The sequence below is a fragment of the Ahaetulla prasina genome, chromosome 3 (genome assembly GCF_028640845.1).
Source record: "Ahaetulla prasina isolate Xishuangbanna chromosome 3, ASM2864084v1, whole genome shotgun sequence".
In the NCBI taxonomy this organism is placed as follows: domain Eukaryota; kingdom Metazoa; phylum Chordata; class Lepidosauria; order Squamata; family Colubridae; genus Ahaetulla; species Ahaetulla prasina.
The window spans coordinates 162,431,088-162,454,812 of record NC_080541.1 but is presented as its reverse complement, the minus strand read 5'-3'; the positions used below and the strand labels follow the sequence as shown (position 1 = coordinate 162,454,812).

The 23,725-nt window shown below is 37.2% G+C and overlaps 2 protein-coding genes across 3 annotated transcripts in view; one reads left to right on the top strand and one right to left on the bottom strand.

Moving 5' to 3' along the window:
• RAVER2 (ribonucleoprotein, PTB binding 2) overlaps nucleotides 1-19,586 on the top strand; it is a 49,850-nt gene extending 30,264 nt beyond the window's left edge. Inside the window, 9 exon segments of the mRNA XM_058176949.1 lie at nucleotides 1,624-1,722; nucleotides 1,960-2,029; nucleotides 2,032-2,074; nucleotides 3,493-3,745; nucleotides 10,728-10,839; nucleotides 11,929-12,077; nucleotides 13,889-13,978; nucleotides 16,643-16,768; nucleotides 17,395-19,586. Coding sequence (XP_058032932.1) covers nucleotides 1,624-1,722; nucleotides 1,960-2,029; nucleotides 2,032-2,074; nucleotides 3,493-3,745; nucleotides 10,728-10,839; nucleotides 11,929-12,077; nucleotides 13,889-13,978; nucleotides 16,643-16,768; nucleotides 17,395-17,541 — 1,089 coding nt within the window. The 3' untranslated portion in view covers nucleotides 17,542-19,586.
• Nucleotides 19,587-20,748: 1,162 nt separating this feature from the next.
• Nucleotides 20,749-23,725, bottom strand: part of JAK1 (Janus kinase 1) — a 71,304-nt gene continuing 68,327 nt past the window's right edge. For both annotated transcript variants that reach the window (XM_058176947.1, XM_058176945.1), the window contains exon 26: nucleotides 20,749-22,503. In XM_058176947.1, the coding sequence (XP_058032930.1) occupies nucleotides 22,402-22,503 (102 nt within the window). In that variant the 3' untranslated portion in view covers nucleotides 20,749-22,401. The remainder of the gene's footprint in view (nucleotides 22,504-23,725) is intronic.

The window sequence follows — 23,725 nt, the reverse complement described above, 5'->3', positions numbered from 1 at the left end:
GGCGAACCTGGTTCCTCTCAAATTAGGCCCTTGCTGTTTTCTTAGCAACACAGGTGAACTTTGACTTACAATCACAATTGAGCCGAAAATTTCCATTATGAAGCAAGGCTGTTGTTAAGTGAGTTGTGCCTCACTCATAATTTTTTTGCCACAGTTGTTAAGTGCATCACTGTTGGTGTGGAGTGAATCACACAATTGTTAAATGAATCTGGTTTCAGCTATTGATTTTGCTTGTTAGAAACAATGCAACTGTCATAAATACCTGCAAAATCGTGTGATTACATAACCATGGGGATGCTGCAACAGTCATAAGTGTGAAAAACGGTGGTACATCACTTTTTTTGGTCCATTGTAACACTGAATGGTCACTAAATGAATGGTTGTAAGTCAAGGACTACCTGTAATACAGAAGTGGTTTGTATGGCCACTTTCTGGTTTATTTTTTCAACTGTCCAATCTAGCTTACAGACCCGGTATTAGTAAATAGTCTGCCATCTAAATAAAAACTAGGACTAACCCTATTTAACTTCTTATCCTGGACAAGGTCAGTCAGTTGCTGCCACCTGTTGAAAAACAATTAGTTTTAATTTTCAGTTATTTACATTTATATCCATCCTTGAAACAGGAAGGCACATCTGTAATATTAAAAAAAGTAAAGGTTCCCCTCGTACATACGTGCTAGTTGTTCCCAACTCTAGGGGGTGTGTGTTCATCTCCATTTCTAAGCCAAAGCATCAGCGCTCTCTGATGACAATTCGGTGGTCATATGGCTGGCATGACTAAATGCCGAAGGCGCACAGAATGCTGTTACCTTCCCACCAAAGGTGGTCCATATTTTTCTACTTGCATTTTTTACGTGTTTTCGAACTGCTAGGACAAGTAACAGGAGCTCACTCCGTTAGGCGGCGCTAGGGATTCAAACTGCCAATCTTTCTGATGGACAAGCTCGCGTCTTATTCACTGAGCCACTGCATCCCTGCAGTTACTTCTTCCTAAAATTGGAAAATAACCAAATTTGTACTGGAAAACTAAAACAGCCATAATGTGATTGTTTCCATTAAGAGGAATGTGTATACATTTTTTAAAAAACTTCACTTATAGGTTACATATTTTAGCAATAGCACTTAGACTTATATACCGTTTCACAGTGCTTTACAGCCCACTCTAAGCAGAGTCAGCATATTGCCCCCAGCAATCTGGTCCTCATTTTTACTGACCTTGGAAGGGTGGAAGGCTGAGTCAACCTTGAGCCAGTCAGGATCAAACCGCTGGCAGTTGGCAGAATTAGCCTGCCATACTGCATTCCAACCACTGTGCCACTATGGCTCCTACATTTTACCATCTTTTAGAAGAGTAAAATGAAAAAAAGGGGTACGTGTACTAGTTCTCAGAAGGAGAATTTAGTAGCTATCCCAAAGAGATATGTAGTGACCTACATCAGTAGTCCTTTCACAAATACGTGATACATCTTTATTGTTGAAAGGAATTCTGAATTTTGAAGATTGAATCATATAGTTGGCGAAATATATGAAATGAAGTTTTATCTTTATCTCTTTCTCTTGTTTGGAATAGTATTTGTTTCATATGTATGTAACTCATACATAATTCCTTTCAATCTTACAGGGTCCTGTTTTTGGAAATGCATCAAATTTGTTGCTGCAAAATTTATCACATCTACATATGGCACCACTATCAAAGATTGAGAATATACAACCTAATAGTGTGAGTTAAATAATCTTGTACTTACAATTTAGGCCAAACTCCTGGCTAAAATGAAGAATGAAAGTATCTTCTAATTCATATTTTTGTTGCCAATAATAGTAGCAATAGTAGTATTTCCTTTTTTTTGTCTTCTGTATCAGCTAATATGGTAAAACAAAGTGTGTGCATTGGAAATCCTTGGAATAATTTTAATCAAATACATTTTAAAAAGTAATCTATAGTCTTTTTTCTTTGTAGAAACCAAGTTTGCTTGGAGAGCCTCCAGCTATGTTGCTTCAAACAATGTTAGGAATGGGGCCTTTACCACAAGTGGCCACGGACATGGGGAGTCAAGGAGAACCATGCAAGTGACATTTTGTTTCCTGTTATAGCAGCAGAAATTCATTTTGAAAATATAGGTAGTTCTTGCTTACTGACAGCCTTATTTAGTAACCATTTAAAGTTAAAACATTATTTTAAAAATTGCTCATATTTACAACTGTCACAGCACTCGATGGTCATGTGATAATTTTAGTGACCCAATTTTGGGGGCATAATTCAATATTAAATATTTTAATAGCCAGATATATGAGTTAATTATTTTTGCCTAGTGGCAGAAACAGTGGTTCTAAGTTTATACTTTATACATTTATTCAATTTGTATAGCCACCCATCTCAAACCAGTGATTCTGGGTGGTGAACAATCATAAAAACGTTTTAAATCATTAAAACATAATACAAAAAATAAAATAAATTTTATATTGTGTGCACTACATTTACACACTATATTGTGCCCTCTCGTTCTTATTTATTTAAAAGTTGCGATGTGTTTAGTAGACTTTCTGTCAGATAAGTCTCCCTTAGTGTTGCAACCTGCTGCAGAAATTTTAGACTTAAAATAAAATCCTTTTATTTTATATTTTTCCTTTCAGAGATAACAGAAGTTTAAAACTATTATAGTATTCTTTAAAATATAGTTATCATTAACAGTATTTCAAGAAACAGATGGTATATGGATGTCATTTATTAATTAGTGACTAAAATAAACTAGATTAGTTTAGTTTAGTCAAACTAAATATTATTGTACATCTCAAAGAGATCAACATTGTGTCAAGGTTCCAGAAAAACCTCTTCTGCATGAAAAAAACTCTGAAGCCATTGTCTTTCAAAGTTCTTTACTAGCATAAGGAAACTGGCACACGATGAGTGAAATTCCAAAACTGAAACTTCCGGATTCTTTTCCCAGTTATACAAACCCCAAGAGTCCCACCCCCCCAACCCCTTTGCCGGTCACATGGTCCAACGTTCTTCCACTTTATTCGAAACCTCTTCTTGCCACTCCTTCTGCAGATGCGAACACAATCCGACCTTGACCGCTTGAAGAATGTTACCATACCCATCAACCCCCCTTCTTCCCCTCAGGGGAGAAATGTGGCAGTGTCTGGAAACCTACAGCCTAGTATGGTGTCCAGGCCTGACGCATTGGTTGTTTTGGACATAGAAAAATAACATCTAAATAGAATAGAATCAAAATAATTATGTCATCTAGCATTCCATTCTTAAGGCAAATCACAAGCAGAATTTTCTTCAAAAATTGGTGTATAAAAGGTGAACAATATGGTGTGCACATATATTCAATAGGCTTCTACAGTATGTAGTAAGTAAGTATATTTCAATAATTTGTTGCAAATATCAATGTGAACCTTAGTGCTTTCCATCTAGTTAACCAGTGTTCTGTTCTGTAACGGTTTTTTTTCTATTTAACGCTGATTCTACAGTATCTCATCAGACTCCAGCTCCAACGGCAGTGGCAGCAGGGATGGGCTTACTGCCATTCTTCCCAAACCAGCATGTAACTGGACAAGCTGTCCCAAGGCAAACTAACACCCAAGAGAAGTTGCCATCTTCACTGGGACTGACAGAAGGCACCGGCTCTGCATCTCAAGCATATCTACAGAGCTTAACAAATGTTGCTGCAGGAGGCCTTCAGGGAGGACAACTCCAGCAACAGAGCCAGCCAAAGAATACTGACTCAAGCATTGGTGTAAGAAACTGGATTCAGTCTTTTTTTTTTCTCTTTCGGTCTTGTACATTTACATTCATTAGCGTTGAGCCAGTGAGACGTTTTACAATTGTTTTATCAGCATTCAAATCTTAATTGCAAAAAGCATTTTCAAACAGATCATTATTTCTAAATTACAGTGAAAGACTAATGGCTCTTATTAAAATGTAGAAATGTAATGAAAAGTGTTTCCTGTCATTTGCAATTAATTGCTCTATTTGCATTAAGTATAGTTAAATATTAGGAAGATGAAATTTGCCTATCATACTAAACCATAATAGGATTATGGTTTGCAAACCATATGTCTTGGATGCAATTGAAAAAACTTTACTCAATCTACCTTAGTGAAATAAACCATGACCTAGCATGACACCTAATGCAACAAAGTTTAATGCAGTTGATCTGAAGGAGAGTTCCCTCTTAAACCAAAATTTGAAATCTGAACAGTTTTATTTATGGCAGGATTGATTTAAGATTATATTTATAATCTAGAAATAACCTTTGCGTTTATCTTTAAACTGATATAATAAAAAAAATGTAGGGCTTGGAAATATATTTTAAACCATGGTTCACCATTTTTTAAAATTATATACATATTTTGCATGTATGTGATTTGCAAGGTAACTGCTAAATAATATGTCTATATTTCACTGACAAAATTGTAAACAGACCTGTGAAACTTTTGATTCTGCTTCTGTCTTCATTTTCTGAGATAAAAAAGGCACTCATGGTTTTCATCAATTTAGGACAAGGATGATAGGCGGTTATCGCGTCATTGTCACGTGACATATCACAACTTTTTCCCCCTTCACTAAACTGGGGGTGGGCGTGGCCAGGGTGAGATGCATCCTGCCCATGGGCTGCAAGTTTGACACCCCTGATTTAGAGAATATTCATTCAAAAATACACACTTTTAAAATGTGGTTTTTCTTTTGTTTCATACTAATAGCTATGTATTCCTTTTTTCCTTCTCTCTTATGTTTTCTACACACAAACATAATATTTATTATATTCATCTATACAATTTTCTATAAATAGGGTAATAATATGCCTTTTGAGTGGAATAGATACTACTTCTAAATTAATATTTTCAATTGCAGTTTCTGCCTTTTTAGCCTAAGTAACCGGAATCTCTCTCATTTCATACATCTCAAATTTCCTAAGTATACTCTGCCCAACCTGGTAGGAGGGAATCTATTCTGAATGGATAAGTAAGTGCACAATTCCCTCTTCCTTCCTAAAACTAGTTTTTCTCCTGTTCACATAATGTTTGATGCTAATCTGGAATTTATTAATATTATTAAATAGACATTAACAACATCTATACTATAGACTATGCAAAAGAGACAATCAACCAGCCCAAGAGAGAAAAAGACTCTAGCACCCTTCCACCTGAAATCAGCACCCAAATCAGCATAGATTAACTCCAAAGTTAACTTCAGGCCAACAATCAAGTAAGCAATACCCCAATCAAGAAGCTGCCAAAGAGCCATCAGTAAACAGCCCAACCAAAGAATCTCTAAGACCGCCCAAACAGACAGGCAAGATACCAGAATATAAACTGACAGCAAAGAGCACTCCTTTACTAGCACTGATGATGTTAACCTAGTTTGGGTAGCGAAACGTCAGCAAAAAACCATGCAAGTTTAGAGAGCACCCGAGATCCCTCGGTTTAGCAGTTTGGGGCCAATTCTGAAACATGACAATCTTCTGGCTATTATGGAATCTTTTAGGTTAGTACCAATAGAAACCGGTGCCTTGGATACAATCTCCAAAACATCTGGAGCACTACTTGAACAGCATCAACATTGACAGAACTACCATCAGTCAATTACAAAAGGCAACTTTATTTGGTTTATATCCTGCACAAATAATATCAGCACCATCTCACAATATCTCCCTATCCTGCAATGAACTCAACAGATAGATAAAAATGCCAATTTCAGTCTAAACATCTGACTATGCGATGAACCATAGACTTCCTCAATATCTGGAAATACTGAATTTATCAGACCTGAACACCCCAATTTTCTTAAAAAAACCCTCACCTTGCTTCAAACTGGCTATATTCTTAGATGCTACCTTAATAATTCTTAGGCCCTTGATTAGGACTTGAATTGTTAAGTTTTAAACAGTCTTAGACTCTAAATCTAACTGTAAATTACCCACACATAATTTATTATTAAATTATTATTGGGAAGGACTTCCGGTTTGGCACCGTAGGTGATGGCGGTGATCTTTACGATCACCAACCTCTGGATTATGTGGAATCGCTAGGACAGCTTAAATCTGCTGTCCAGCGGTTCGGAAAACCCCCTCTTCCGGAGAAGGAGAAGGTGGTGAGCTGAGGGCAGAGGTTGAATTTCCCTAAAGCCCCTGAGAAAAAAGGGGTTTGAAGGGTTAAGTTCCCTCCAGTAACCCGAAGTGCTCCAGATCCGAGGATTCTTCTGCTTTGGCGGAACCAATCACCACGACCAAACGCCGAGATTTATTTTGGACAATAAAGGATTATACCGGACAGAACGAAAGTGGGAGAACTTTATGCAAGTAGCCAAGCCGATTCCCCGATACTTTGTAACAAGCTTGAAAACAGTAAAAAAATGGAGGCGAATTGTTAACAAGTTAACGAGTGGAAAGCGAAAGCGATACTTTCAGCGTTTGCCGTCTGCAGTTGGTAATTTGCATGTTACTTGCTGCTTATACTCTTTAACTCTTTGCTGCCTGCTGATAGAATCTAGGGGAGATTTTTAAATACTGCTTTAAAAGACTGTGTTTCTTAGAGGTTAAGAAGATTTAAAGTGAATATTAAGTTGGAAATAAATAAATAAATAATTTTATAGAAGATGGCAGCCAAACAATTAAAGTCTACTGTAACAAAGAGCTCTGGAACTTTATCAGCTGGTGCCTCTCCAGCTCATACAGCAGAGACTAGAACATTGAATTTAGAGGCGTTACAAGAGAACTTAAAAGGCTTTATAGAAGAAAAATTTAAAGTAATAACTGATGAGATGTCTGAAATGAAAGAGCAGATATCAGAAATTCAAGTGGGAAATAAAGAAGTTAAAGAAGGATTTGTAATGGCAGTACAAAGTTTGGCAATGAATGTGATTTTATTAGAAGAGGAGGTTGCAGAAATTAAGCAACATAATTTAAAATTAGAAAATAAAATGGATGAATTTCAAAGTAAAATGGAAAAACAGAGGATGAAATAGTTTTGATACAATATAGAAATATGGAATTTTCTCTTAGAATTCGAGGTTTGAAAGAAAATAAGGAAGAGAATTTAAGGAAATTTTTCTGAAGTATTTGCTGAGATATTAGCAGCTCGTCCAGCAGATGTGGCTTATCAAATTGATAAAATATATCGTGTGAATTCTTGGATAGCAAGGCAAAAAAGTTGCCAAGGGATGTTGTTATTTATTTTACAAACAGAACAGTGAGAAATCAGATTTTGCAAGCTTCATATAAGGGGGAGAAGATTCAGATTGCTGGTCAAGATATTTTGATATTAAAGGAAATTCCACCAAAAATGTTAAGGGCTAGGAAGGAATTTGCCTTCCTGGTGAATGAACTTAAAAAACATCAGATTGAATATAGATGGGATATTCCAACTGGTATAATAGTATATTATGCAGGGAAAGTACATCGTTTCAATACGGTTGGAAAAGCAAGAGAATTTTATGTTGAGGTATTAAAAGTTGGAAGTCTTCCCCCATTGGAAGCTAGAAGAAGGAGGCTGAAGTGAAGGAAGAGAAGTGAAGCAGGTACAAGAACAGATTGTGATGGAAGAAGATTTATTACAAGTGTTGGAAATACCTACGACGGGTTTAGATTCAAAAGAACAAAGGCTGACAAGAGCTGCTGCTAAACGCAAGGAACAAGAGATGAAGGCACAACAACAACTGGCAACTACTACAACGGAAACAGTGGGAGGAGCAAGGCCTAAAGTAAAATGTGATCTGCGGCTGGTGTTCCAAAAGTTTCCTTTGGCCGATAATGGCAATTAAACTATTATCTTGGAATGTTAATGGCCTGAATTCACCGCAGAAGAGAAGGAAAGTATTTCATTATTTGAAACAATTTAAAAATGACATTACCTGTTTACAAGAAACACATATTAGATCTTGCTAAATGTTGGAGATGCGATTGTGAAGATGCTACTTATTACCATATATGGTGGACTTGTAAAAAAGTTAAAGCATTTTGGATTAAAGTATGGTGGATCATGCAGAATATTTTGAAAAAGAAGATTAAGTTTACTCCGCAGTTCTTTCTACTAGGAATAATTATGGACTATACAGCTATAGAGACTAAATTGATTTTGAACTTAATAACAGTCGCAAGACTTTTGATTGCTCAGTATTGGAAGAAAGAAGAATTACCTACAATCGAAGAATGGACACTCAAAGTATCAAATCTGGCAGAGATGACAAAATCTCCGCTTACTTGAAAGACTATACACTAGAAAAATATATTTTAGAATGGAAAATGTGGATTGATTATATTTAAAATAAGTATCAGATAAAAAAATATCGAATAGCATATGAGTAAATTTAGGAAATATTTTGTATTAGATATATTTTTGAAGGAGAGGGGAATTGAGAGTGTGACTAAGTGTGGTGTGACTAGAGATTATAATTTAGGAATTATTTTGGATTATGATTGTTAGTTTTGATACCCTGCATTTTGTTCTGGGAAGTCGGGGTGGGGGTGGGGGTAAGGGGAGGGAATTGGGGGTTTGGTAGAGATGGAGTGATGGTTAATGTACAGGGATTATTGAAGAAATATAATTAATGTAGGGTCGGGTCTGCATAGTTACCATTTTAGAACGGTGAGGAGGGAGAAAAGAGAGAGTAGGAGGTAGGAAAGAGGAGAAGAGGAAGGAAGAGGGATAGTAGAGGGAGAAGGAAGGTGTAGGGTGGAGGGAGGAGCGGATGTAGATAAGAGAAGGAGAGGAAGGTTTGGAAAGTAAAAGAAGGTAGAAGAGGGAAGAGTGTTAAAAAGGGGGGTGGTGACTGGGCAAGCCCGACTAATTGTATATAACTGTACATTGGATGAATTATTTGATATGATTGTAAAAATAAAACTTTTTATTAAAAAAAAAATTATTATTGGGAAGAACTTGATGCATATGAAGAGCCACCCCAATTAAAGAACTAGCAGCTGAGTTCCTGCCGCAAATTTTTTTGCTGGGAATTATCACGGACTGTACAGTAATTGAGACTAAGTTGATTTTAAATTTAATAACAGCGGCAAGTTTACTAATAGGACAGTATTGGAAGAAAAAAGAAATACCTACAATAGGAGAATGGATATTGAAAGTTGCCAATTTGGCTGAGATGGCAAAAATCTCAGCCTTTTTGAAAGACAATACGCAAGAAAGATATTTAAGTGAATGGAAAAAATGGATTGACTATATTCAAAGCAGATATCAGACTAAGAGTTATCAGACTGCCTTTGAATCATTAGGATGTATTATTTTTGATTGTTTTGGGGGAGGTTAGGAATTGATGAGAATTGAAGGATTATAATTTAGTTAGGAAGGAAAATTTTTTAGTATATGTTTGCTTTATTTTTACTATACCTTGTGTTTGTTCCGGGAAGTCGGGGGGGGGAGGGGGGGCTGGGAAGGGAGGGGGAAAGGGGGGGGAGGGAGGAAAGGGGGGAAAAATTTTGTAAAACTTTTTCAATTAAAAAAAAAAAAGAACTAGCAGCTGTGACTCCATGTTGTGAACATAGTAATTTATTAATCTGCCCAGATATCAATGGCTCTGGGTGAAAATCAATCAAACAAATTACAATCAATCACCAATTATTCCGTTATATCAATTTTTCCTATCTTATTTTACTTAGCAAGCTTTTTAATACTTTTCATTATCATAATTTCACAGTTTTTATAATGTAAACTGTTTCAGGCAGCTTCCATTTCCTCTTTCCTGTTCTGCTTTTTTTATGTGACATGACTTAACCTTAGTGCCATATCAAATTTGTGTTATCTCCCTTTACTGTACATATAGACATTGCTTTGATATAGCTCAGAAGAGAGTATAGTTAATATACTTCCCTGTTTTCCTTTTAGTAGTTTGGTGGACAAAGACTTGTCTCTCAGCTTATAGGTTAACTGGCTAATCTGGTTTTACCAGTCTGGTTTCAGGTTGTTTAAAGTAAAGATGATTATATAGTCATTCGTTCTGCCTTTAAGAAGGAAGGATTATATTCCATATTGGCTCCTAGATTAGTTTCCTTCAGTTGAAAATATCCAGCCTGCTATTCAGTAGAACAGAAAAGAATGCTACATTTTTGTTGTCTAAAAGGAAGAGACATTCGTTAACTGTTGCATACCAACAATTTAGCTTGAAAGAGTGTTTGCTCTTCTGGCTTTCAATCTTTTAAAGTTTGATGAAGTCTTGGGGGGGGAAAAATCACAACAATCCAACAGGCATTATATTATATGTGAGAATAGCCAAAAGAGTGTCATGGTTTTTCTATATATGCTTTACTTTTGTTTGTCTTTTATTTCTATCTTAGATACATAAGCAAGAGATTGAACAGTACATATAAGAAATTTATAGCACAGATAAGGTTTTTGTGTGTGTCTGGAGCAGGGGTGGGTTCTACTTACCTTTACTACCGGTTTGCATCGTGTCTGCACGAGCGCTCTCTTTCTGTTCACGCACGTGCTCTTCTGTGCATGCTTTTGATAACGTTCAGGTCAGTGGGCGGAGCCTCCTGCCAGTTTTACTACCAGTTCTGTAGAACCGGTCCAAACCGGGGGCAACTCACCACTGGTCTGGAGTGGTAATTATTGTCTTGTCCTTTAAAAAGAGTGGATACATTTATACATAAATAAATAAGAGTTAAAAATTGTAATGATACTTCTAGTTATTGACGTGAGAAGTTTTCTAATGGAAAATCACTTTGTACTTCAGCTGCAGTTATGTGATGAAATATATCTATTTTATAGAGTTGTTCCAAAAATCAAACCTCTCTACTTGGAGAACCTCCTAAGGAAATACACCTCAGCACAAATCCCTACTTGAACTTGGCAAGTGTTCTGCCTTCTGTGTGTCTTTCAGGTAAGCAGGGAGGGGCTAAAGATACTTGCAGATAATATAGTTATATTGTTTGATATAATTTAAATCTGGAAGTTGCCTTTAAGAAGAGTTTACAATAAAAAAATCTGCTGTTGTTTCTGCTGCTGCTGATTATCAGACAATCCACTACAGGATAGCGATAGCAATAGCAATAGCAATAGCAATAGCACTTAGACTTATATTCCGCTTCATGGTGCTTTACAGCCCTCTCTAAGTGGTTTACAGAGTCAGCACATTGCCCCCAACAATCTGGATCCTCATTTTACCCACCTCGGAAGGATGGAAGGCTGAGTCAACCTTGAGCCTGGTGAGATTTGAACTGCCCAACTGCAGTCAGCAGAAGTAGCCTGCAGTACTATACTCTTAAGCACTGCGCCACCATGGCTCATTAAGATGGTGCCTTATTGAAGAGCATGGATCACAATCTACCATATATGTCCAGTATAGGTTGGCAGATGTCTGTTTTACAATTCCCAGAATAGGGCTGAGAGAGTGCAGCTAAGATTAAGTCCTTTAAATTACAGTGGTAATTTACTCGATACTCATTGTTAATTGGTTCCAGAAGGCTCAATGAATACTAAAAATCACGTGTGCCAAACAAACCACGTGATTGACCATGTGACCCTTTGTTCACTTCCTGTCTGTTCCTTTTCCTAGGTCAGCAACCTTTCCAGCATAGCCGACTTCCTGTCCTCCCTCTCTTGCACTATCACCCTCTTCCTTTTGCAGCAACTTTCCCGGCATGGCTGACTTCCTGTCCATTCTCCACAGTTGTCCCTCTTTTCTAATCACACCTAACAAACAATGAATACTGGGGCAACACTTTTGTTTCAAAATGCATCTGAAACCCAATTTGACAAGTTTTGAAGCAGCCAAATACCAAAGCATCACTGTATGCTAAATAGTGCCTTATTTTATTTTGTTTTTAAAAGAATAGTTCTATGAATTTGTTTAATATTGTACTTTGTACATATAGAAATTGTGTACCACTCTAAGGGCCTTTGGAGGAAGGTTTAAAACTACTTATACCTTGTTATAATTATTAATAAATTTGTAATTTCTTCTTTTAAGGAGCAGTCCCCAACAAAGCTAATAATACTAAGCCACAATCTGTAGCTGCAAGTAACTCAATCAACAGTGTAAATGCTCAGGGAAACATATCACAGCATGCAGTGGAAAACTCTTTTAACTATTCACGACAATACAGCGATTACACACAGGTATGTGAGAGATATATAATGCCACTGCAGCTGGGAACAATGCACTCTTCTTATGAAGACTAGCATTAGTTCTCCAGACTGATGATAATTGAGAACCATCAATCAGCAAGATTTGCGGAACAAGTCAGATTTCCAGTGCTAAGGACTGGAATACAAATAAATAGTGATATTGTTGTCCTGGGGAAAAAACATACTGTAACCATATGGTACTAAGTTTCAAAAGAATGCTGATAGTGAATTCATGCGAATAAGAAATGAAATGACCTGAAAATTGGAGGTCATACTTGGTATAGTGTGCCTATTTCTTTTACTTGTCAAGAGCTATTAGCTGTTAATTTAACAGCACAATAGGTTGTATAGAAGAAGAAACAAAGTGTGCAGGTAATTTATACAGATTCGAAATCCCATTGCCAACAGCTATAAGAAACTCTTTTGTATGATTTAGAAGCACAAAGAGGCAGATGGTCTTCAAGTGGGGTGGTACTGCTATTAGCACCCCTGGAATCAGCTCTACAGCTACAATCATCATTGCTTCTACAATTTTCTGTCACTGATGTGTAATATAGCTATGGCATGCATTGGTAAAAGGAACTGATTTGGTGGGATGATATTTGAAATTATCTTCTAATCCCAAGAGAAACCCAGGGAAGGCACACTCTTATTTGACCTAGGCCAGGGGTCTGCAACCTTAAACACTCAAAGAGCCATTTGGACCCATTTCCCACAGAAAAGAAAACACAGAGAGCCACAAATTCCTTCCCATGCCTGACTATTTCTTGAGCGGCCACAAAAGTAGCATATGTAGTTGAATTAAACATCCCATTTTCTTCTGAAACTTTTCTTTTCTTGGATTTATCTATGGTTGGCCTACCGGAGGTTGAAAATCTCAATAAATTGTGTGCCGGCAGGTGTTGCACATTGGCAATTGTGACATATATTTTGAGTGACAGGGAGCTGCAGCAGATGGTTAAAAGAGCCACATGCGGCTCCAGAGCCACAGGTTGCTGACCCCTGACTTAGGCCACTGATTTCAGATTCTGGATATTTTAAATTTGTTGGAGAGCCTTCTCCTTTGACCTATGAGCTAGCCAAGATTCCCAAACCACCTCTCAAACACACAACAGGTATTTGTATTATGTGATATTATTAAAAAGCACAAATTGCTGAGTCTATAAAGTAACTCATAACCTGCCGCTTAGGAAATACCTGGTATAATGAATCAAATAGAACATTGTATTAAGGACCAATTTTAATACAGGATAAAAAAGGCATAACATTAACCATAAAAACAGATCAAGCAAACTCTTTCCTTAGTGGAAAAATTGTTTGTTTTCCATTCAGTAGGGTCTGGTTCCTGGAGACCTTTTGGATAAATCCCTGAAGTTTTCTTGGCAAGATTTTTCAGAAGTGATTTGCCATTGCTTCCTTTCTGGGCTGAGAGATAGAGACTGGCCCGCAGACACCAAGGCAGGACTAGAAAGCATGGTCCCCCAATTTCTAATCTTAACCACTATACTGTACTATAAATTGAAGCTAGTACTCTAGTTAGCAAAGCCCCTAGAGAATGGCTTGCAAATAGCCTGGCAGACTTGAAAGTTATATTGGAAGTTTGATACCATTTGGTGAAAAAAGAATTTGTGGCTACAGTTTGATTATGTATTGTTTTATATGAAATGTAATTTAAATATTGCTTTTTGCTTAAAATGAAACAACACTGAAGTTATAAAAATTGGGGTAGCTAAACTTGGTGTCAAACAATTGGCAAAATAATAATTATGAAAAATAAATAATAATGCTTTTACCTTTTGTAGGATTCAGTCCAGCAGTGGTATCAGCAGTATGCTCAGGCATACCATAGCATTCAAACTAAAGTAGGAGACTTAGAAAACAGTGGCCCAGACGTAAGTTTGTTTCATTTGTTTATTTGCTGGGTTAATATCCTGCTTTTCATTTTAGGAGATAAAGATGATACTTTTCTCTTTTACAGTTATCTTATTAAAGGTGTTCATTTCTTCAATGTGTTTGGATCAGAGTTTATTTCTACCACATGAAAATAAATGATATTTCTGGGGCGCATCCAGGAAACTTATTATTTATCATTTTGTTACATCATTGAAAAAGTCTTTCAACACCCTAAGGATATCTGTACGCCAAGAAATGCCAATTTGCAAATTTGTTGGCTTTTTCCTGACTTGAATTTTAAAAAAGAAAAAAAAAGACTATTTCAGCTATGAGACTCATGGAATGTAGCAGGATTTTATGTGCTGATAATTTATTAATGAAATATATATAAGTAACAATTTGTCAATTATAGTATCTTTCTTTTAAAAATTAGATATAGTTTTGTTATTTTCATTTTCTGATTTTATATGTGCTCAAAGAAACAGTCCATTGTTATTTTTTTTCTTCCTATTACAACCAAATTCACCTGGACCAAATATTCCATAGGAGTCGACAACAATTGGAGTCTGGCAGAGCCATATCCCTTGCCACATTTCCACCTGCTTCTCTTTGGGTGATAGGAAATTATTCAGAATTGGCTTCCGAATTTGGTGGGCAGTCAGGAGTAAATTCATTGCTTCTGCCAACTGCATAATTTTTGCTGTAGTCTAGAAAATTTTTTAATTGAGAGGAGTTTTTTCCCCAGGGTGTGAGGTGGGAAGCAAAGCTGTGTACTATTATAATTTATCCATAAATAACATTTCAAGTTGCAAACCTGTGTTTTCATTTTCTCATTTATGTGCACTGTTGGGTCTTTTTCATGCTTCATTGAATTTCTCACATGATTTATCAGAAAACTGCCTTATATCAAATTGTCCATTTAGCTCTATATTGGCTACAGTCGCTACTCTCCAGGGCTTCAGACTGAACCCTTCCCCAATCCTACCCAAAAAATCAAGGAATTAAATATCTGGTTTTTTCCTATGAAGCAGCAACAGCAACAGTTCTGCCCTGGGCAACATTTCCCATCTTCTTGTAAGGGATTGTGCAAAGAGTAGCAGAGTAGAGTCTACGGGGAATGTTTTTTGCAGTAGGGATGGGATAAAATGCACTTGTCTAGAATTTGAGCTTATTCTACATTCACATTGTTGATCAGGGATCAGATACCAGGCACCAGTTAGTAGCTTCTGTGCCAATTTTGCATGACTTACAGCTTCCAGAAACTCAGGGCTAATCCCTTGCAGAGTGAATTGAAATTCCAAAGTCGGGCTGTAATTAAGAATGAATAGCTTTCTAGTGAAACGTGTTGCGACAGATTCCTGGAAAAGCTTTGCTTTTGGAGTTTACATACAGTATATTTCTGTCACCTAGACTTTATTTTGTATTGTGGTTTTCCTAGCTATACACCATTAAAACTCTCATAAGTTATACCCCTTCATTTGGGTGAAACAGTTCATGCTTAAGAAACAAACATGTTTTGAATCAATGTACCTCAAATGGGCTAACTAACAGAATACATCCGAAATCCAGGATCTTTGACTCCCCTGGGACTGAAATTTGGCAAGGTTGCAGCTGCCTTTTGATTACACTTCCCAGAAACCCATAGGTTCCAAGGTGCAAGGGAAAATGGGATAAATGTATGTCCGCCCACTTTCCTGCCTTCCTCTGGCCTTTGCACCCATTCATCTGTCAGCAAGGCTGAACAGGTGAGCAGCCATTGGCTCCTTTGGAACTGAAGCTTGAAAGCTCTGAGGAAAAATAAGAGTGATTCAGATATTTGCTGGCAAGATAGAGTTGGCTAAGGGACACTATGGATGATGGATGAGTCCTATTCCTTCCTGGAATGAAGGTGCCCTTGGGGGCAGAGTGGAGTAAAAGGGTGAAGTTTTCCTTGTGGTCCATAGTTGCCTTCCCCACCCCACCCCACTCCCCAGCAAAACGTAGGCATTCCTTGGTGAGGAGGAGGAGGAAGCTTTCGTTTGGGACTCTCCTGAGGGTAGGGCAAATGACACAAATCTATATTATATGACAAAAGAGAAAGGAAGAGGGAGTGACAGAGATGCCTGCTGGTGAGGCAGGGTTGGCTGGACGGTACTGGTGAAAGTTGAACCGTGTTCCTCACTGGAAGGAAAAGGAATGGGGTGCAGGTTTCCTTGGGGTTCAGAGTTCCCTTTGCTCCCCCATCCCCAGCAAAGTGGCAGGCAGTTCCATAGGAATAGATCAGCTGAGGAAGAAGAGGAGTCTTCACCAAGACTCTCCCCTCCTGCCATGAAGGGAGAAGAAATGGCACATGCTTATGGTATATATGGAAAAAAAGCCCCAATGAAGACAGAGATCACGAGTTATCAAGTGGGAATATAAGGTAGTGCCTACTATATGTAGTTACTTCATCTTTACAACAGTGCTATAACGAATTAGTTTGTAGCAATGGGAGCCAGGTTAACTAGTGAACTTTAGAATCTAGAGAAACTTAAGACAACAATCTCTTCTACTGCATTCTTTAAGTATTATACCAGAATTTACTTCTCTTTCTGAAAATTTATGTTATTAATTTCTTGCAGTAATTTAATTTATTAATTGGTTATCAGTTTCCCAACACACAGTTTTATTTTTCTGTTCTGTAGGAATCCAATGGAGGAGTTTATGGTGATTATGGTACCTATTTACAGGTTATGCCTTCATATTATGCTGCAGCTCAAGGATTCTTCCATCCAAGCGTCTTGCCTTTTACACCTCAAAATCCCCTAAAGGTAAAAATATTTCTGCTGGAGCCTAAAGCTATGGAATGCATCAAACATAACCAACATTTAAGTACCGGTAGCTACAATCCAGAGTTTCCAAAGTCCTATATCATGTTAAGATGTATTGAAGGATAAGTCGCAAATAAAATTTGTAAAAAATTTTCATTACTACATTTTGAACAGATGTGTATTCTCAGTTGAGATCTTGCGCTACAATTAAGAGTTCTGAGATAGTGCTAATTTATTAGAGTTGCTGTGAATGCTATTTGTCTTCATTATTTTGTAATGGAACTTTTCAGAGTAATCATAAAATTGGAACCAATTTATGTCTCCTGGTGTCAGCAGAATCCTACACTAGATTTTTACTTGTGTAGTCCTGGTCTAAAAAAAATTAGCAGATCCTTGAAGTGCCAATGTTCTGGAAGTTGCATATAGATTTCATTTTCTACCAGAAGGAATAGTTCATACAATTCCATCCAGGAATACATAATTCAGGGAATAAAGCTCTGGAACCAACTATTTATATCTGTTAAGATCACTTTCTTGTGTGAATCATGGTTAGAGTTTATCAAATGTCAAATTCAGCATTCTTTAAGGGCTGCACATTACTATAATTGACTTTTTATGATCCTTAGATGACTCCAGTAAAAAATGAAAAGCGGAGCTCTTCATACCTCATCACAAATCCAGAAGACAGTCCAGTGGAATATGTTGGCCCACATACTCAGGGCTCCGGAATGCATTATACAGAACTGTACCTTAAAAGAAAGCGTGTCTATTAAGATTTCTATCTAACTGAAATCAAAATCACTTGTGGCATTCTTGCCACTGTTATCTTTTAATATATATATTGTAGATAACATGTGCAATAGTATTGCAGAAATTAGTTTTGATAAGGAAAAATGGTATGGGGAAGAGGCTCTTTGTCTTCCGGATTAATTTTGTTGTTGTTATTTGGGCTGACAGTAACGTGTTTTAGAAGAACAGCAATGTTATGGTGTGAGAGCTACTCTCAAAACAATGAAATAATGGAACCTTCCTAATGCCTTGTTTAGAAATGGCACCGATACCCTTAAAAAGCAATAATAGTCAGTGAAGTTACAAGAAGTCTCTTAGATGACTCAAAGTCCTTGATTGAAGAGGATTTGTTATAATTCTGTTTCACAATAATAATAATACACTATTATTGAGATGATTGGGTTTAGATTTCAAATGTAACTACTCTCCTAGCAGTAAGTTAGGAAAATGTTAAGATACACATGTTTTATTGAAAAGAGCGTTGTTGAAATATAAAGTATGTTATGACAAAGTTTCTGTGGAACTGAAGGATTGATACTAGATTTATGTTTATAGATGCTGGCCTTTAGGAATATAAGTTCTAAATCTAGAGACAATATTTAAACACATTTTCAAATGTAGTGTGTATGAATATATATTTAATATCCAGTTGGAGCTCAATTTATTACAGTCACTTGCATTTAATTAAAAGAATATGCTTTCCAGATGGTTCTTGCAGACACCTGATTTATCTCAGTTCCAACTTGGAAACTCTTTTTTGTTACACTTTTTTGACAATTTGTGGGGACACTCCCCAGAAGTAATACTTTGTACATATATGAAACACTTCTGTTGATATGCTATCTTTTATTTCTAACTGGTCTACTTTTCTTGTGAGTGAAAATGTGTTTGAAACAGGCTTATTTACCACCGTGTGCCCACAGAATTGAGAACTGTAATTTGACTGTAATATGGCTTTATTCATAAAACTAAACGTATTTAAATCTGATTGAAATGTTTATTGGGGTTGTGTCACTGATTTCAATAGCAGCTTAATTGCCACAAGCAGCTGTTCTGTAGAATTAGACCTGTCATATTTTGACACTAAACAAAAGGTTTTGGTTGTATGCTTCTGGAAGAAGGAAGCTACTTCTGGCAGCACTTAGAGTGCAACCTTAATTGGACCCACTATAGTTATGTATTGGTCTCATTACATTTCCGTTACCTTTTGACCAGTCACGTTCTTGATAAATAAACGGGCAAGTAAATATTCTTACAAGCCTATATAGTTTAGTCCATGTCGCTCATATAGGAAGATGTTAAATCAGCTGAAGAATGTACACATTTGGCAATCAACTTTTTTTACTTGCAATAATGTTACAGAAATTTAGGAAATAAGCAATTATGATAAGATTGTATTGCCTGATTATATCTTCAAGTTATAGTCCTTTAGATGGTTTACAAAGTGAACCTCCTTAAATGTATGCCTATAGTAGGGAACGGAAGGGAGCAAGAAAGTTCAGTGACTAAATAAATCTGTATTTCTGTATGGCTTTGTCCAGGACTTTAATACTATAGTTCAAGGGTGTCAAACTCGATCTCATTGAGGGCCACATCAGGGTTGTGGTTGACCTTGGGGTGCCGGGTGGCGCATGGCTAAGAGGGGATATGTCCAGTTCAACGTCACTCATGGTGCGGGGGGCACCTGTGGTGGCCCAGGCAGGACTGGGGGGATCCAGTGTCTCCAGCAGAAGGCGGCAAGACTAGGGTGAGTGCCAAATCGTTGTCCTCCAGAGGAGCCTTGCCATCCTTCTCAGGCCAAGCGAAGGACCACCGCATGGTGGCGCACAGGGAAGCACTCAGTTGGCCCTCAAGCTCCCAGGGCACCAGGACCCCACAGCCCAGCCAAGCCCAGCCCTGCTTCCCCAAGGGGGCTCCCGGCTGTGCTTACCTCGAGCTCCTGTTGGAGCTCAGGGATCATGTCTAGGCCCCGCCCCCTGGGCATGCGCACAGGAGTCGGCAAGCGTGAGAGCACCGGTGTCCTGGGTCAAAGGGAAATGCTCAGAAAGTAGCCAGCCTGTGGGGCTAAACAGTCCCCAGGGACACCAGGCCCACACTCGCTCAGAGTCTCCTGTACTACCAGGTTGTAGATCAGCCCCATGAGCCAGACCTAATCATTTCACAGGCCAGATCTGGCCAACGGGCCTTGAGTTTGATATTGCTGCTATAGTTTTATTGATAGATCAAAGCAGCATGAATAATTATTTTGTGCATGCCCTCAAATTGCAATTTTCTAAACATGTGCTAAACTTGAATAGAAAAAAAAAACCCAGTAGAAATGCAAAAAAAAAAAAAAGTGTCTCATTCATTTGCCCATACAAGCTCAAACAATACTGCACTTCTTTGATGGTGAGCAGCTTTATAAAAGGCTTCTTTGTATACCTTATGGGAAGTGAAGTCCTGTAGTAGGTAAAATAAGAGTCCCTGCAGATTACTTCACCAGTCATTTCCAAGGTATGCTTATCTCCATTTCAAGGGCCATTGGGCCAGTACTGTCCAAAGATGTTTCTGCGGTCATGTGGACAACATGGCATTATAGTGCACTGTTACCTTCCCACTGAAGGGGTACCTATTTATCTACTTGCATTTAGATGTTTTCAAACTGCTAGGTTGGCAGGATATAGCGCACGGATGGGTGCTTAGCCAACAAGCCTAGTGTCTTAATCACTGAGCCATCGTGCCATAGAACTAATTCAGTAGAACTAGACTGAATTTCCAGCATGTATCCAGTAACATACCAACTTTTTCATATCCAACAATTCTTTATGAAATAGTGCATGCAGCACTCTTATCCCAGTGGCTTCTATGAAAACCTTTTTTTTAAAAAAATCCTACACTGCTTTTGGCTAAGGTTAACCAATTTCAAGTTGATATGCATGAATAATCAATCTTTTTGTGTGTGTTCTTTCTTTCTGACCTTGTTACACGTAGCCCAGTGAGTCATGATTGGGGGGGGAGGGTTTATAAATACTGTATAACAAATAAATGAATAAAATGAACAGCTATCAGGGAAATGGACATGAAGATGACAAAACACAAAAATGGCCAACTGAGATGGACCAATCACTTCAAAGCATGTGGAGTATAGGCTTGAGCACAAAGTCTTTATTTGGAACATTTTTTTAAAAAAACGAACATTTCTGGATAAAATCATCTTTAATAAAGAATAACAAAGTGCATATGGAATATTTATAGATAACATAAAAGAACAGGCAATTTGAAAGATGAGTTAGGATTAAAATTACATTTTACATTATTGCAAATCCTGAATTACTCTGTAAATGCAATATTTTATTTTAAGAAAGAATAGCTTCCTTCTAAAGAAGAATGCCCCTTATTTTATTTTTTTTAACCTAAAAAAGACTTGTAAATTGATAGCGAAAAGGACAATCTGGTAAATCCAGTATCATGGCTACTTTCCATGTATATGCATATTGCCATTTTCCTTCAACTAAAAATATAGAAGGGATCAGGTTTATTTAGATTCAACCGATTGGGTTAAGTCTACTTAGAATTGGCCAATGAAATCAAGCGCCTTTCTTTAATAGTGATTAAATCTGGATCCAGCTCAAGAGCTTTCCAAATCTGTAAAGTTCTGACTATTTCCTTTATAAACTACAAGTAAAATACATACATTATTGTTGAATAATGTATTGTATCATATTTTATCTGTGACAACATCCTTGTGCAAAAGGGGCTTTGCAGTTCAGAATAAAAGATACACACAGGTCACTTCTCTGGCTAGCTGCTTAATTCGTTGGTTTGTCTCATGACGTTTACTAAAAATATTATCAGGCATGAGGTGTATCACTTCAATATTGACATAATGCTTTTCCATTTACCTACTATTTGGCTCACATATAAAAAGACAGGTGTATAAAAATCCTGCATTCTGCACAAGATTCAGAACACCTGCTGTATATAAAAAAAATTCAAAGTTATTTGACTGTTTCATTTGGAAATTTCCCTTCATAGTAGAAGGAGCGACCATTGGCATTTGGCCATGGCCCAAATATCCTAATTCAACATTCTTCCCCCAAATGAAAATTTTAAAGAGATGATTTCCTTAGCTTTCCATTTAAAGGGAAGTAAATAAACGAAAACATCAAATAATGTCCTAGGGATGAATGACTAGCAGAGGTCTCGGCTCTATACATGTGATGGAGGCTAGGTGGCATCAAGCATATAGGAGACAAGTTTACAAATACACAATATACAAAAAGAAATAGGCTGCAACATAAAGAACGAGTGAGTTCCGCAACAAAATGCTTTATAGTAATTTTTTCCTATGAATAGCAAGTATCCATAATATGATATAAACTTTTCCACTTTTAAGATGAGTTCAGACATACCCTACTCAAGTTACGCGGGTAACTGAATTTTGAAGGTTACAGATCCATATCTAAGCCTCAAATAGGAATATTTGTATGGCTCTTGCAGCAAAAACAGCATTAGCATTTTTGCATAATGTACATTTTCAAAGGCTTCCATGAAGAAGCAATGTAACATGCTGCATACCTCCATGCCATTACTCGTGACAAAACTTCTGTTTTCTTTTAAACATTTTGATAACATTCATATGTTACACAAGCCAATCACTATTTTCATCAATTAGAACCTAAATGAATGGAATACAACAGTTCTGGCGATCACACAGAGGGCGACTGCCAAGTACTCACTGGGTTGACTGAGTAGCAAACTCTTATTTCCAAGCAAAAAGGAATTGCTGAATTGCAAAATTACAAAATGTAGCAACAGGCTGTCTTTTTAAAAATATTCAACAATAACAGTATAAAAATGTTGGATTATAACTTCGTAATGAGTGTTTCAAAGCCTTGAATCAGATTGTGAAAAGTTGTCCTCTCACCAGGGTCCTGTACCCAACACTTTCTCATCAGTTGGTTAACCTAGAAAATAAAAGGCACAAAGGTTCTTACCACAATATTTGCTTTCTGAGGCTGTGATAGCAGACAAGACACCTTTTTTTTAATCCTATATTAGCTAAAGGAGCAGGAAACCCCATGTCTGACTTGCTTTCCCCATTTCCCTTATAGGAGTTCATTTCTATAATTATCTTAAAGCAACCCATTTAAGAGAGAGACTCTAATTATGTTTAAATGTCCTGTAATTTGTAAGGCTATTAGAATATGCGAAAATTTATTATTATACAGAATTATTACATGCTTCATTCCATGCTTGATGAAGAAACTGAAAAAAGAAAATGAGATGTATGTCTGGTATATCTTGGCAGGCAAATAGCCAATTTGTAGCATTTGTAGCATTTTAAGAAAAGAAATTAAAACATAAAGTCTAGACACAATAATTAAGCCTTTGTGAAAAATGCAAAGTTCCTTACTAGCTGAGAATTAATTTTTGAGGCTATATAAATGTAAAAATTATGACGGCTAGGAAGCTTCCTAAGGTAGTACAATTCTGGGATATTGTCTTTACTAGCTCAAGCGGAGTCCTTTGTAGGGCCCACAGGACTACATGCAGCTTGTCAGGCTAAGTCTATGTGCAGTTGGTGACAAGAATGCCAAATCTTTTAAGATGGGGTCTTTTGTGGGAATTTCTTTAATAGAATTAGGCAAGGGGTTTTTAGGTAGCCTTTAGAGATGCATTAGTTGATGCTTTTCCAAGGTCAGATTGCTTCTACCATGTTTCCCCGAAAATAAGACCCTATCTTATATTTTTTTGAACCCTGAAATAAGCGCTTGGCCTCTTTGCCATGCGCTCAAAAGCCCGATTGGGCTTATTATCAGAGGATGTCTTATTTTGGGGAAAACAGGGTAGCTTTCACATCTCAGGATGAGATTTGATTCCTCCTTGCTTATGAAGGTCTTTGCTGTAGAGGTGTTCTGGTAAACAGATGATCTTATGAAATGAGATAAGCCATAGATTCTTAAAATGATTGGACTATAAAATTTGTGTAATGCTATCTTAACTTTCCTTTCAATTCCATAGCCTCATATTGTATCACTGTCTCCTTCCTATCTCTGTTCTATCTACTGTATATAGTGGGAATTAAGTCACCAGCATCTGAAGGACTGCTTGAAATTCTAGTTCAAAGATAACAGAAGGGACCTTGGAGATCTTCTAGTCCAATCCCTTGCTCAAGCAGGAAACCCT